Below are 12074 nucleotides of genomic sequence, written 5' to 3'. Positions count from 1 at the left end.
TTAAGTCCATAATAACAAGGGAAGAGTTCAAAGTAGAGGGAAGGGAGACCATAATGGTGGTAGGGAAAGGTCATTTAGTGACCTTTCCAAGTAAAAATTACGAATGCATGGCGATTGGTGGGGAGTCGAGAGCCATGATAGGAGCAATTTTTACACCACTAAATGACCTTTCCCAGCCATCAAAGTCCAAGGGAGGGGGGCCAAGCACTGGTCTTGTACCATGAAGCAATTGCAATCTTGCAATGCAAGTACATGCAATACTATTCTGCATGTACATGCGATAATATTCTGCATGCTGAGGTGTCGTACAATCATTGCCATGCACGGGACGGGTTTTGACTTGTCTGATAATGGCTACTAGCCAAGATGGCTTGCCCTACGACCGTGGACCTTGACGAGTTGGGAATGAAGAACTCTTCTCGATGCACTTTGAGTAGTTTTGGAGGCAATGGAAGCTTTTTATAAGTGTTAAGCATACACATGTGAAGACCAGTTGAGGTAGCTTGGCTGCCTTGGGAATCTACTGATGTAAATTGAAGTTAATCAAATTAATCTTCAGGACCTTGACAATGGGCTAAGAAAATTTATAGAGCAAAAAGAGATGTTGCCAAATTTTAGTGCTTTGGAGGTAGTCGAAATCCCTGGATGTAAAATAATCCAAAGCATGAATCGGTCAAGGGGGAGGTGGGCCAGCATTGTAGGTGAAGGACAGCTACAGTGAAGCATATCCAGCTACAGTGAAGAAAGTGATCAATGAAGAAAGCGATCGGTGATCGATGATCAAAGTGTGCAGGAAACAAATTCTATCTGCTGACTTGGAGTCATACCATTGAAAGGGGAGGTAGCCAGCCCTCAGGACTATATAACACATAGCATTTAAAGAGGGGGGGTAAGGGGATCAATGGCAGGGAACTGGATTGGGTCTTATCGAGGGGATCTGGACCATGCATACCTGTAAAAACTAAACCTGGACAGCGGGGGGGGGGCTGGGCATGCTAGCCAAATTCAAGCGGGATAAGGCTGAGGGAAGTGCCATGTCATCAGGGTGGAAATTTGAATTTGGGACACTTTTCAGGGGGGTCGACAGGCGGGGAGGCCACGCTATTGGGGTTTGGGCAGAGAGGCCACGCATTATCTCTGAGAGGCAGGAGGGTAGAGGGAAGAAGCCGCAACAGGTATGGAGAGCAGACAAATGCTGGACCTCAATGTACCTTGGGAGGCAAAACAAGTTATGCAGTCCATTGACCTAAACGTAACCTGGAAGGCAGAGGGAGATCGAGGGATGCCGGGCAGGATGGAGGCACGATTGGATGCTTTCGAGGATGGGGAGAAACAAAAGAAATATCGTATATTTGATTTGAATGAGGAGTTGGAGGAAGGCAGCTCGTCATCAACAGGCTCAAGTAGTGCTTCCATGGAATCAGGATCCCATTCTAGTGGTGGTGACCAAGTAAAGGAGTTTACCGAATTCCCTTCAACCTTCCTTGCAGATTCAATCCATAGGAGGAAACCTGTGACCCAATCTTTTGACCCAGAGTTGCATGCTTCTCACCATTTCTTTAGCTTTTCTCGGGAGAGCTATGACCTTATGCTATTAGATCTTCAAGGGATTTGTAAGCCAACATTGGGTATGCTGCACAATGTCGGCATGCATGATGTAAAACGGTGGAACAAGATGAAGGACAATCTTGTGATCCGAGGATCCCCTCGGCATGGATCAGTTAGGATCTTCTTGAAGGGTCTCCCTCCCAGAGCCATTGCACCAAAGGAGGAGTGGACAACCATTACAGAACAATGTCATGTCGACCAGCAAGGGGCTCATTTGAGCATGTTGGAAACTATGAATCAGATGAAAACTGCATGGTGCACAGATATCAAAAGGCATGGCATACCTACTTCATTCATTAGAGATGCGGTCAGAAATTGTCAGGTATGTAAGAAGGATCCTATCCTCCAATCTGAATCGCTTATGTTTCAGAAGGTTGGAGGGAAGGGAAATGCCGGTGAGAAAACTCCAAGTGAAAAAATTATTACAGATAGATTTCATGTGTGTGATGTGCTGGAGAGTATTATGATAAATCATAAAGTCAGGCTTGTCAAGATAAGATCAGCCAAGGTAGGCGAAGGAAAGGTAGAGGACTACTATGTCTGTCATCGTGGTGGTTCAAGAAGGCATCATGGAGAAAACAAGCGTAGAGAGAGGAAAACGAAGAAGTGCGGTTGTCCTTTCAAGGCACAGGTGCAATTCAGTGAGGGAGTTCATGAGGTCACGATTTTGCTTCGTGCTACGCATGAGGGCCATGTTCCTGGCTCTCGGGCTGACTTATATCATCTACCTGTTCATCCAAGTGTGCTTCAATGTTGCATGGAGGATTATTTTGATGTTGGAACATGTCGCCATGTTGCCAAAATGTCAGTTTCAAAAGAAAACTTCCACAAGCAACGAGCATCCTTGTTAGATCGCACAACTTTTCGATTCTTCATGATCTCAAAGGAGGTCCAACAGTTGGCATATAGCCTACGGCATGAAGGTAGCAAGATAATTTTCTTTTCCTGTCACCCCTTTAATTACTTAACCATTTTGTTTTCTCTAGGTCGTGCATCTGGGAATGATTGGTCTGCAATGTACATGGAGGCTCTAAAGTTACAAGCCGTAGGGAAGGTACTTTGGAGTGCCCTATCTTCATTTTTATGTTTTCCTTTTTCTTATGTCCTTATTTAGTTGCTTATTGCTTTTGAAAGGTCGCATATGTGCAACCATACAATCCAAATGCTTTGCAAGACGTCAACAAGCCGTTTGTCGTCATCATTCAAGATGATTGGATGCTTCAGATGTGTATTCGATTCTCACAACATAATGCATGGGCCGTGGACAGCACATTCAAGACAAACGTTTATGGGTTGCCATTGTATGCAGCTGTTTTGCCAAATCAAAATGGTACAGGGATTCCTTTGTGGTTGATGATGTGCACAAGTGACCCTGGGACATGTCAGGAGAGAGTTGCCCTTGAATTGACCATCCGGATGATATTCTCGAGAATGGGCAGCATACGACCGAATGCAATTGTGATAGACAAATGTCCCCAAGAATTGAATGCCATCTTGAGTGCCGTCAAAGATGATCCTGCTTGTTGGGCTGAACACAGTGAAGGACAACGAGTCCAAGTAGCATGTCATGTCCTGGTTTGTTGGTTTCATGTCAAAAAGGCTTGGGTGGAGAACCTTTTGCCGCAAGTGCCAAGACACATGCAAGACCATGTTTATTCTTCAATGTGTAACTTGATGCACTCCAGCTCCGAGGACGACTTTGAAGATCGCTTTCAGCGCCTCTTGCTAGACTACTCCAATCATGCAAATATTCAACGTTATGTCTCCAATGGATGGTGCTCGAAGTCATGCGTATGGCGTGAACGCTGGCCGAAGTTTGGACGTCTTTTTCCCCATGGCAATGTGGACACAACGAATTTGGTGGAAAGACTATGGCAATATGTCAAGTATACTCTCTTGGATGCGAGGATAAATAGGCCAGCCTTGGATCTACTACATGCACTTGTTGGCAATGCGAGGAGTGGAAGCTGGATGGGAGGAACTCTCTTGGAGTTCTTCAAGCAAAAGCAAGAGCTAGGTGAGCTATTGTCCCACTCCTTGGACTTTCTCTTCGATCTACCTCTTAGTAAAGTTCATGGCATGTTTATTGACAGCGGATTCTGGACGATTTGCTGTGTATGGTTCAAGCAAGAGTGCAACAAAGGCACTAGCTGCTGGGGAGAAGCTATGTCAACGATACAAGACTAATCCTGAAACTCTTCAGGTGGTGAACGAATCTACATTACTCTTCAAGATTCAAAGCATGTCATCAGACTCTTGGTACCATGTGAGCATGCAATCCTCGTACTGTGATTGCCCAGAGTGGTCCTCCCAATGCAAGCATCTATATGGGCTTCGGTTAATACTTCAAAGCTATTTTCCAATGCTTCATGAAATTTTACCTATTGTGGATAGCGTGCATGCAATGGCTGACCTTGCAACCAACGATGGAATGCAACAATGTGCCCAAGTCTTTGAAACAGGGAGTGGATGTGATGACAAAGCACTGGATACTGATATGAATGGTATTGGACCATACTTGCAACAGGTTGACATGGAGATAGTCAATTGTATCGACAAATCTAGGGAGTTCTTGCGACAATTGGCTGATGTATTACCGCAGTGGACATTGCAACAAAAGGAGGTTGCTCTGAAGAAATTAAAGATCTCTATGGAGAACTTGGAGAATCTCCATGAGCTAGAGGAGATCAGCTTGCCAAGAAAGGGTAGCATCAAACAAATCCAGGCAAATGTCACACAAACACGGCTTGGGCATGGCAGGCTATCGTGTATCATTGATGGCATAGGTGAGGTGGTTGAAGGTTGTCCAGAACCAGCAAAAAAAACCAGAAACACAGGTTCCTTGAAACATAAGCACCAGCGAGGGCGAAATCGAGTGCGCTTTGAGAAATGGCGACGTGTTAAATGCCGGCATTGTTGTAGCAAAACCCTTCTTGTTGATGGCTCAAATATAGTATGTTGCCATACATGCCATGCTTTGCTCCCTCTATCTCAGAAGCACTTGTCACACAAACACGGCTTGGGCATGGCAAGCTATCGTGTATCATTGATGGCATAGGTGAGGTGGTTGAAGGTTGTCCAGAACCAGCAAAAAAAACCAGAAACACAGGTTCCTTGAAACGTAAGCACCAGCGAGGGCGAAATCGAGTGCGCTTTGAGAAATGGCGACGTGTTAATTGCCAGCATTGTTGTAGCAAAACCCTTCTTGTTGATGGCTCAAATATAGTATGTTGCCATACATGCCATGCTTTGCTCCCTCTATCTCAGAAGCACTTGTCTGCAAATTCAACTTCCCAGATCATGAACCACCTTGTACAGTTATGGGATGGTGAGAACCCGGCCAATGGTTCTATCATAGCATGTGACCACGAGGTATCGCATATTGATTGTGAACGACATCTCACTGTGAAGCTTGATGATGGTCGGATATATGAGAAGATCTATGCCTCGCAGACACGAATTACTTTTATATGACTTGCGTGCGGTTTAGGGTCATCCTCATATGTCATGCCTCATTGGAACTTTGCAAGCTATGTATGTTTTGTGAACATGACTTGGACAATTGCAATATATTTGTTTTTGGAACAATTAGATTGATATGATGTGGTCCTCAAGAAGCTAGGCTAGTTTGTAGATATCCTAAAGTTCATTTGGGTTGTCTTAATCTGGTTGTTTGTTCTTTATCACTCGTAAGTGGTCGCAACAATGAAGTGTTGTCTCTTTGATATCACCAGCAAAATGAAACCATAATGCATCAACACAAGCCTTTTGCCAGGTGGTTGACAACAAGCTCATGGGCCGAGTTTTCTCTGGATTTTCCCAGGTCTTGCATCTCTATATAGGGCTATAGGTTGAGCCCAAAAGGGTCATGCTTAAGCTGATCTTGATGGCGATTTTGCTAGGTTTAGGATGCGTGCACATCAGCCATGTACATATGCTTTTACCAATTCTGGGATTCTGATTTTTGCTCTCGCTCTTGCTAGGTCTTGCATCTTCCAGATCAGCCTTAGAAGAAGGGTCCTTATAGTTTCCATCCATACACAATGGGACCTTGCCATAATCTCGGACATGACCATAAACTGATTGCCAAAAGCTCACACACCCAGCATGACTTCACCATAAACACACACACAAATTCAGCATGACACTAAAAACAAACCTCGCCATACTCTGGGACATGACTGAAAGCTCACACACATTCAGCATGACACTAAAAACAAACCTCGCCATAATGCCCTAAACGTAGGGTCGGCACAAACAACACCAATCGAACCTCGCCATAATGCCCTAAACGTAGGGTCGGCACAAACAACACCAATCGAACATCGCCATACTCTGGGACATGACTGAAAGCTCACACACATTCAGCATGACACTAAAAACAAACCTCGCCATAATGCCCTAAACGTAGGGTCGGCACAAACAACACCAATCGAACCTCGCCATACTCTGGGACATGACTGAAAGCTCACACACATTCAGCATGACACTAAAAACAAACCTCGCCATAATGCCCTAAACGTAGGGTCGGCACAAACAACACCAATCGAACATCGCCATACTCTGGGACATGACTGAAAGCTCACACACATTCAGCATGACACTAAAAACAAACCTCGCCATAATGCCCTAAACGTAGGGTCGGCACAAACAACACCAATCGAACCTCGCCATACTCTGGGACATGACTGAAAGCTCACACACATTCAGCATGACACTAAAAACAAACCTCGCCATAATGCCCTAAACGTAGGGTCGGCACAAACAACACCAATCGAACATCGCCATAATGCCCTAAACGTAGGGTCGGCACAAACAACACCAATCGAACATCGCCATACTCTGGGACATGACTGAAAGCTCACACACATTCAGCATGACACTAAAAACAAACCTCGCCATAATGCCCTAAACGTAGGGTCGGCACAAACACCAATCGAACCTCGCCATACTCTGGGACATGACCATAAATTGATTGGTGAAAGCTCACACACACCCAGCATGACACTAAAAACAAACCTCGCCATAATGCCCTAAACGTAGGGTCGGCACAAACACCACCAATCGGACCTCGCCATAATCTCGGACATGACCATAAACTGATTGTCAAACACACCCAGCTGGCATGACTTCACCATAAACACACACAAAAACAAATCTCGCCATAATGCCATAAATGTAGAGTCAGCACAAACCATAACATCAAATTGATCAAGCCGGTTTAGGGTTACATGATCAGTTATAGGAGACTCGAAATAGACTGCAACGGTACAAACACCAATCGGACCATAATGCCATAAACCTAGAGTCGCTCGGCACAAAACACCAATTGGACCTCGCCATAATGCCATAAACCTAGAGTCACCATAATGTCAAATTGATCGAGCCATTTGTATTACATGATCACTAATATACACATAAACATTGGCTTATCAAAGAGTACATATAATAACTAAACCCGGACGAAGCCATAAACTTGCATACAGAAATAAAAATGGCCCAACAACCATACATCCGATCACTAAACCCTGACGAAGCCATAAACCTGCATACAGAAAAAAAAATGGCCCAACAACCATACATCCGATCACTAAACCCGGACGAAGCCATAAACCTGCATACAGAAATAAAAATGGCCCAACCAACAACCATACATCCGATCACTAAACCCGGACGAAGCCATAAAACATACATGGCTCTCAGACATAGCCATAAACCAACCCAAACCCGAGCACCTATTACAGATCCAGATATAAACGTGAAACATTGCACCAAAAGCTCGTCACAAAGGACAATGCACCACAAACTGGGAACACATTACAAAACCTTGCCATAAACATACATAATCGGGGAGTCGCCTTAGACAGAATCGGACCTTGCCATAAATTTTACTCAACAGGAAATAAAAATCAAACATCACCATAAATAATAATTTTGCTGGACTAGATGCATGTCCAGAAATGGATGAGGAATCGGGGTTCGATCGAGCTCAAGCATAAAACTCTGATACATGCCGCTTACACCATAAACACTAAACCCAGACGTGGAAATAAACCTGCAAACAGAAATAAAAATGGCCACTAGCCCCACATGGAACTAAACCCGGACGCAGCCAAAAACCTGCAAACATAAATAAACCCAGACATAACCATAAACCTGCTTGTATACATAAACATGGCCACTTCCCACATACATCAAACATAGTCCTGAACCTGCACATAGACAAAATATGGATCTCGGACGTGGCTAGCCGCCATAAACAAGCCGCCAATGATTTGCTTTCTTTGAACCAATATTGCAGCATAAAACTCGCCATACATACTTTATCGACACAAACCCTGGATATTACATGTAGGCTGACACAAAACCTCGCCCTAAACCCGATCATACATAAAGTGTCATGGGTTGTTTTACAAAACGGCCATAGACCTGGCTTCCTTTAGCGCAAAATGCAACACATATGGTGACCAGCCATAATCTCATTCCTCCCCCACTATATCTAAGCACCAACTATGGAGGCTTTGCCTCAATGCCAATACATCATCGTGTATGAACCATGTCTTCTTCACCTGCACAACATCGACAAACACAAGAGGATTGAAGGAAATTAGAAAGGAGTTTAATATCCAGATGCATATGGTAGAAAGCTAGCACTCGACACACACTCTAAGCATACCCAGCTTTTGCTCTTCTCCTGCAAGCAAGACCGAATTATGTAGCGAATGGCAGCCATGACATAAAACCCACAGTCAATCGCATTTGGTTGAATTGGGCCCTGCAGCATCAAACCATTAACATGACTAACATGCCCTAAATTTTCCAAGCATGAGAGGAGCACAAGGAGACATACTTTCAACACTTTTAACTCAAATTTGGTGGCAGGTTCAAGCAATGCATGTTGGACATCATGAGCTTTTACTCCTTGGGCCATCGCCTCCATAGCACTGCATATTCATAACCAGCAAGATAAAAAACCATTGATAGCCATATCAACTTGTTTCATATACCGACCTCCCCAAGCTATGATGAACAAAGTCAACCCATGTACCTGTGCAAAACAGGTACAATATCCATCATGGTCGTGCACCCAAGTGGGTCATAGTAGAGAATGTGGTTCTTTCTCCAACGTAGCCCAACAATCTTTGCATGTGTGGCAAGATACATAACACAACATGTCCAATGCTCTCTGTTGCAAAGAGAGACAACATCAGCATATCAATGAGAAGCCACAATGTAGCATACCTAGCAGTCCTTTGTCCTCTCCTTACAAACCACCTGTAAATGATTGGAAAAAATGTAAGCACGCATTCACCAAAGTCCCTCTCCCCGAAGAAGTTATGTAAGACCCGCATGGAATCTTGCTTGGCCAAAGTCGCATCCACAACAGGATACCACATAGAGTCCACAAGCATCACTTGCATGAGGACATCTGAGCCTAGTGTGTACTCCATCCACCTGTAAAAGTGAGTATGTTAAGCACATGTTTGCTCACCATAATGCATACCACTCAATAACAAAAACATGGCGATGATTACATTGCAAATAGATTCATCGTGCGCGTGGATGCTTTATTTGATAAGATGAAGCGTAGAGCCTGATCATCAATGTCCACTCGTAGGCCAAAGCGAAGAGAGTTAAGCGACATAGGCACATGTGAAGAGAATCTACATCCAACATGCCACAATCATGAACATAGTGAGTATCAAACAATTAGAAAACTGTGAACATAGGGATGGTTGACAAAAGCCACCTGTACAAGGCCCGATTACTACGTGTTGGAGTGGCAGGGCTGATTTCATGGCCTATTTTTTCAATTGTCAGCTGGTTATTACCGACATAAAATAGGAGAGCCGACAAAGATGCATCATCAGGAGAGCCTATTTCAATAGCTTTCTCTTGTGTCTTCCCTCTTTGAATCGGAAGCTTTTTCTTTGTTGGAGTTGCAAGCAATGTAGGCTAGAAAGGAATGCACATTTATTAGAACACATTAGCATGCTGGATTTTTTTTTTGCCGCTCTCAACACCTAAACAAAATTACTTATGCACAAAAAAGCAAAAGTTACAAATCCTAGACACATACATCCTCATCGAGCTTAATATTGCTTAATGTCTCTGCAAGTCCTGGGCCCTCTTCTCTCTTGTCTTCATAATTCTCATTGTCGTCCTCTCCTTCGGGAGCATACTGGAAAGGGTCCTCATTGTCAGTGTCCTCCAAGGCTGCCTCAAGCCAAGGAGGAATGTCATGCATCCTCTTCTGTGAATGTCCATAGCATGGTAGCTAGAGAATTAGTAGAAATGAATGAACTAATCAAACATGGTGTGCAAACATACTATGAAAATTGATGACAAAAGAAAATTAAATTAGACAAATCGGAAACTTACATGTGTGTTGTAACCTTCATCAATGTGCTTTTGAATTTTTGCCAGCCGGAGAGCCTTGACTGCCATGTAGTCTCGCATCTTCCCAGCCACAAATTCCTCAATAAAAGCGGCCTCTGACATGTGCTTGTACTGATTTCCAAGGTCCTTCCATACTTGGTGAGCCCGTATGCGCGTGATGTGCTGATACCTTTTACAATTTTGCCTAAACTTCCTATCCTTGTCGCCAAATCTCTTTAAAGCTGCTTTATGCCAAGCTTTCACTTCCGGATTAGGCATGAGGTTTGCTCTTCTCTCAGCTTCTTTGTGGAGGGGGCGACCTCCAGGGCGCTTTTCAATCTCTACAGTGATTCCATGGAAAGTCTTGAGGTGAGACATCATCCGTAGTCTTTTGAAGATGAAGGCCGATCGCTTTGGGCAATCAGCACTTGCGCAGCATTGGCGTGCTAGCCGTCCATCAGGGAGCTCAATCTCTAGATAGACTTTTGGATCATGCTGGCTGCCTCTTCTTGCTTTCGCAGATCCTCAAATACCTCCTGTGCTTCTCCCTTTGCTACATCCTCTGTCTCAACTCCACATCCCCTTGAGCCCACCAACCTCTTTCGCGGACGGATGTTTAGGCTCGAGGGTGTGCCCATCTCAGGCAAGGTGTGCTTCCGTGGACTTCTCCTTGGTTGAGAAGTAGCCCCTTCTACATGAGGAGATGTGGGAGGAGTAGTGAATCTCTCCTCATGACACAAGGGTTCCTCTTCTTGCTCTTTAGCTATGTCCACCTTCTCGGACTTCTCCGTAGGCTGGACCTCCTCCCCATTCTTTGCCTTTGGTGAGACATCGGCCTTTCCTCTTGTGATGCGAGAGCAACCACCCCTTTGCCATGTTCTTTTCCCCTTTCTAGCAGGTGAACGAGCCATCCCCTAGCCACAACCTCAAGCCAAATTAGCTCATGAAAAGCATGACAATAATTCCCTCTATTTCTCTCTCTCTCTCTCACACACACACAGACACACACAATCAGCCACACAACGCACTCCCTTTCTTCACATGGCCAAGCTCGTGCATAACCCCATGGGCGAGCCCTGAGATGCTTGCAGAAAGCATGCATGGAACCCACGCATCCAACCCTTCAGCGAGAAAAAAAATTGTGCTCACCTTCAATGCTGCCCACACAGAACGCATGCATCCCAACGTTGCTTCACAGCCAGCGAGAAAAGGAGATGCCCTCACCTTACTTGCTGCTCCTCCGCTTCGCTCTCAAACGATGCTGGGCCTGAGCGATGACCGGATAGCGATGACGGGATTTTCCACCAATGTGCAAAATCCTGTAAGGACCTTCCCCCTGCCAAACCCCCGTACCCCCCCACTCGCGGGCTCACCATGCAACCAATCAGCAATCGCCACGCGTCCCATGCCCCATGTTTTGAATTTGGCCAGCATGCCCAGCCCCCCCCCGCTGTCCAGGTTTAGTTTTTACAGGTATGCACGGTCCAGATCCCCTCGATAAGCCCCAATCCAGTTCCCTACCATTGATCCCCTTACCCCCCCTCTTTAAATGCTATGTGTTATATAGTCCTGAGGGTAGCCAGCAGGCAAAGGGATATCCATTTATTCCGGCTGCTAAGGTGTCAACAACTCACCGAGTTCCCAATGCTGACTTGCCATTGTTTGATTGGACACTCAAGCTTTGGATTTCGGGTGCTGACTTGTCTAGGATCTAACGGCTGCAGCTCTGAATTCAAGGAAAGGCTAGTAGTAGATGTACGGTTGTAATTTTCGGCCCCCGACCTTGATGGAGAAGAATAGATTCTCCCTCAAAATTATAATACAGCATTACATATGGTTTCAAATTTTATTCTCCAATGATTAGGACTCTTTTGATTCAGTGGAAGGAATCTACCTCATGTGTACACTTTGTCAGTAGTAACCTTTTGAGGCTCCATATTTTCTTTCTACATATTTTGTAGAGTGGGAAAAAAGTTCTTAGAATGTCCCAATTATGAGTGGTTGGACAAGTTCGTATTTGTGCTACTTGTGCACTACCTAAATAGTCTTGACGATCGAGAATGGTCATCAAATGACCATTCCCCCTT

General features: G+C 44.8%; 1 protein-coding gene and 1 pseudogene across 2 annotated transcripts; one reads left to right on the top strand and one right to left on the bottom strand.

Moving 5' to 3' along the window:
* The first annotated feature begins 1177 nt into the window (after positions 1-1177).
* Positions 1178-5082, top strand: LOC147450286 (uncharacterized). The gene is made up of 5 exons (XM_086520689.1): positions 1178-2531; positions 2595-2662; positions 2743-3625; positions 3702-4394; positions 4667-5082. Exons 1-5 carry the CDS (start codon positions 1178-1180, stop codon positions 5080-5082), a joined length of 3414 nt encoding a protein of 1137 aa, XP_086376815.1.
* A 2876-nt stretch (positions 5083-7958) lies between these two features.
* LOC147450285 (uncharacterized) lies at positions 7959-10898 on the bottom strand (annotated as a pseudogene). Its single transcript, XR_015189261.1, has 8 exons — positions 9991-10898; positions 9689-9862; positions 9359-9564; positions 9144-9272; positions 8884-9063; positions 8657-8794; positions 8459-8552; positions 7959-8383 (listed from the first exon to the last, which is right to left on the bottom strand). The product of XR_015189261.1 is annotated as an uncharacterized LOC147450285 (transcript).
* Between the last annotated feature and the right edge of the window lie 1176 nt (positions 10899-12074).

This window comes from Adiantum capillus-veneris, chromosome 9 (genome assembly GCF_014529385.1).
Source record: "Adiantum capillus-veneris isolate H3 chromosome 9, ASM1452938v2, whole genome shotgun sequence".
NCBI classification, from domain to species: domain Eukaryota; kingdom Viridiplantae; phylum Streptophyta; class Polypodiopsida; order Polypodiales; family Pteridaceae; genus Adiantum; species Adiantum capillus-veneris.
Note: the sequence above shows the minus strand (reverse complement) of the source record. Positions and strands in the feature narration are given on the sequence as shown.

What these genes read in the sequence shown, in the direction of transcription:
- LOC147450286 (XM_086520689.1), top strand. Translation starts at nt 1,178, where the DNA reads ATGGAGAGCAGACAAATGCTGGACCTCAATGTACCTTGGGAGGCAAAA. An exon ending in ATATAGCCTACGGCATGAAG is followed by an intron (nt 2,532 to 2,594) that starts GTAGCAAGATAA and finishes TGTTTTCTCTAG; the next exon opens with GTCGTGCATCTGGGAATGAT. An exon ending in CAAGCAAAAGCAAGAGCTAG is followed by an intron (nt 3,626 to 3,701) that starts GTGAGCTATTGT and finishes GTTTATTGACAG; the next exon opens with CGGATTCTGGACGATTTGCT.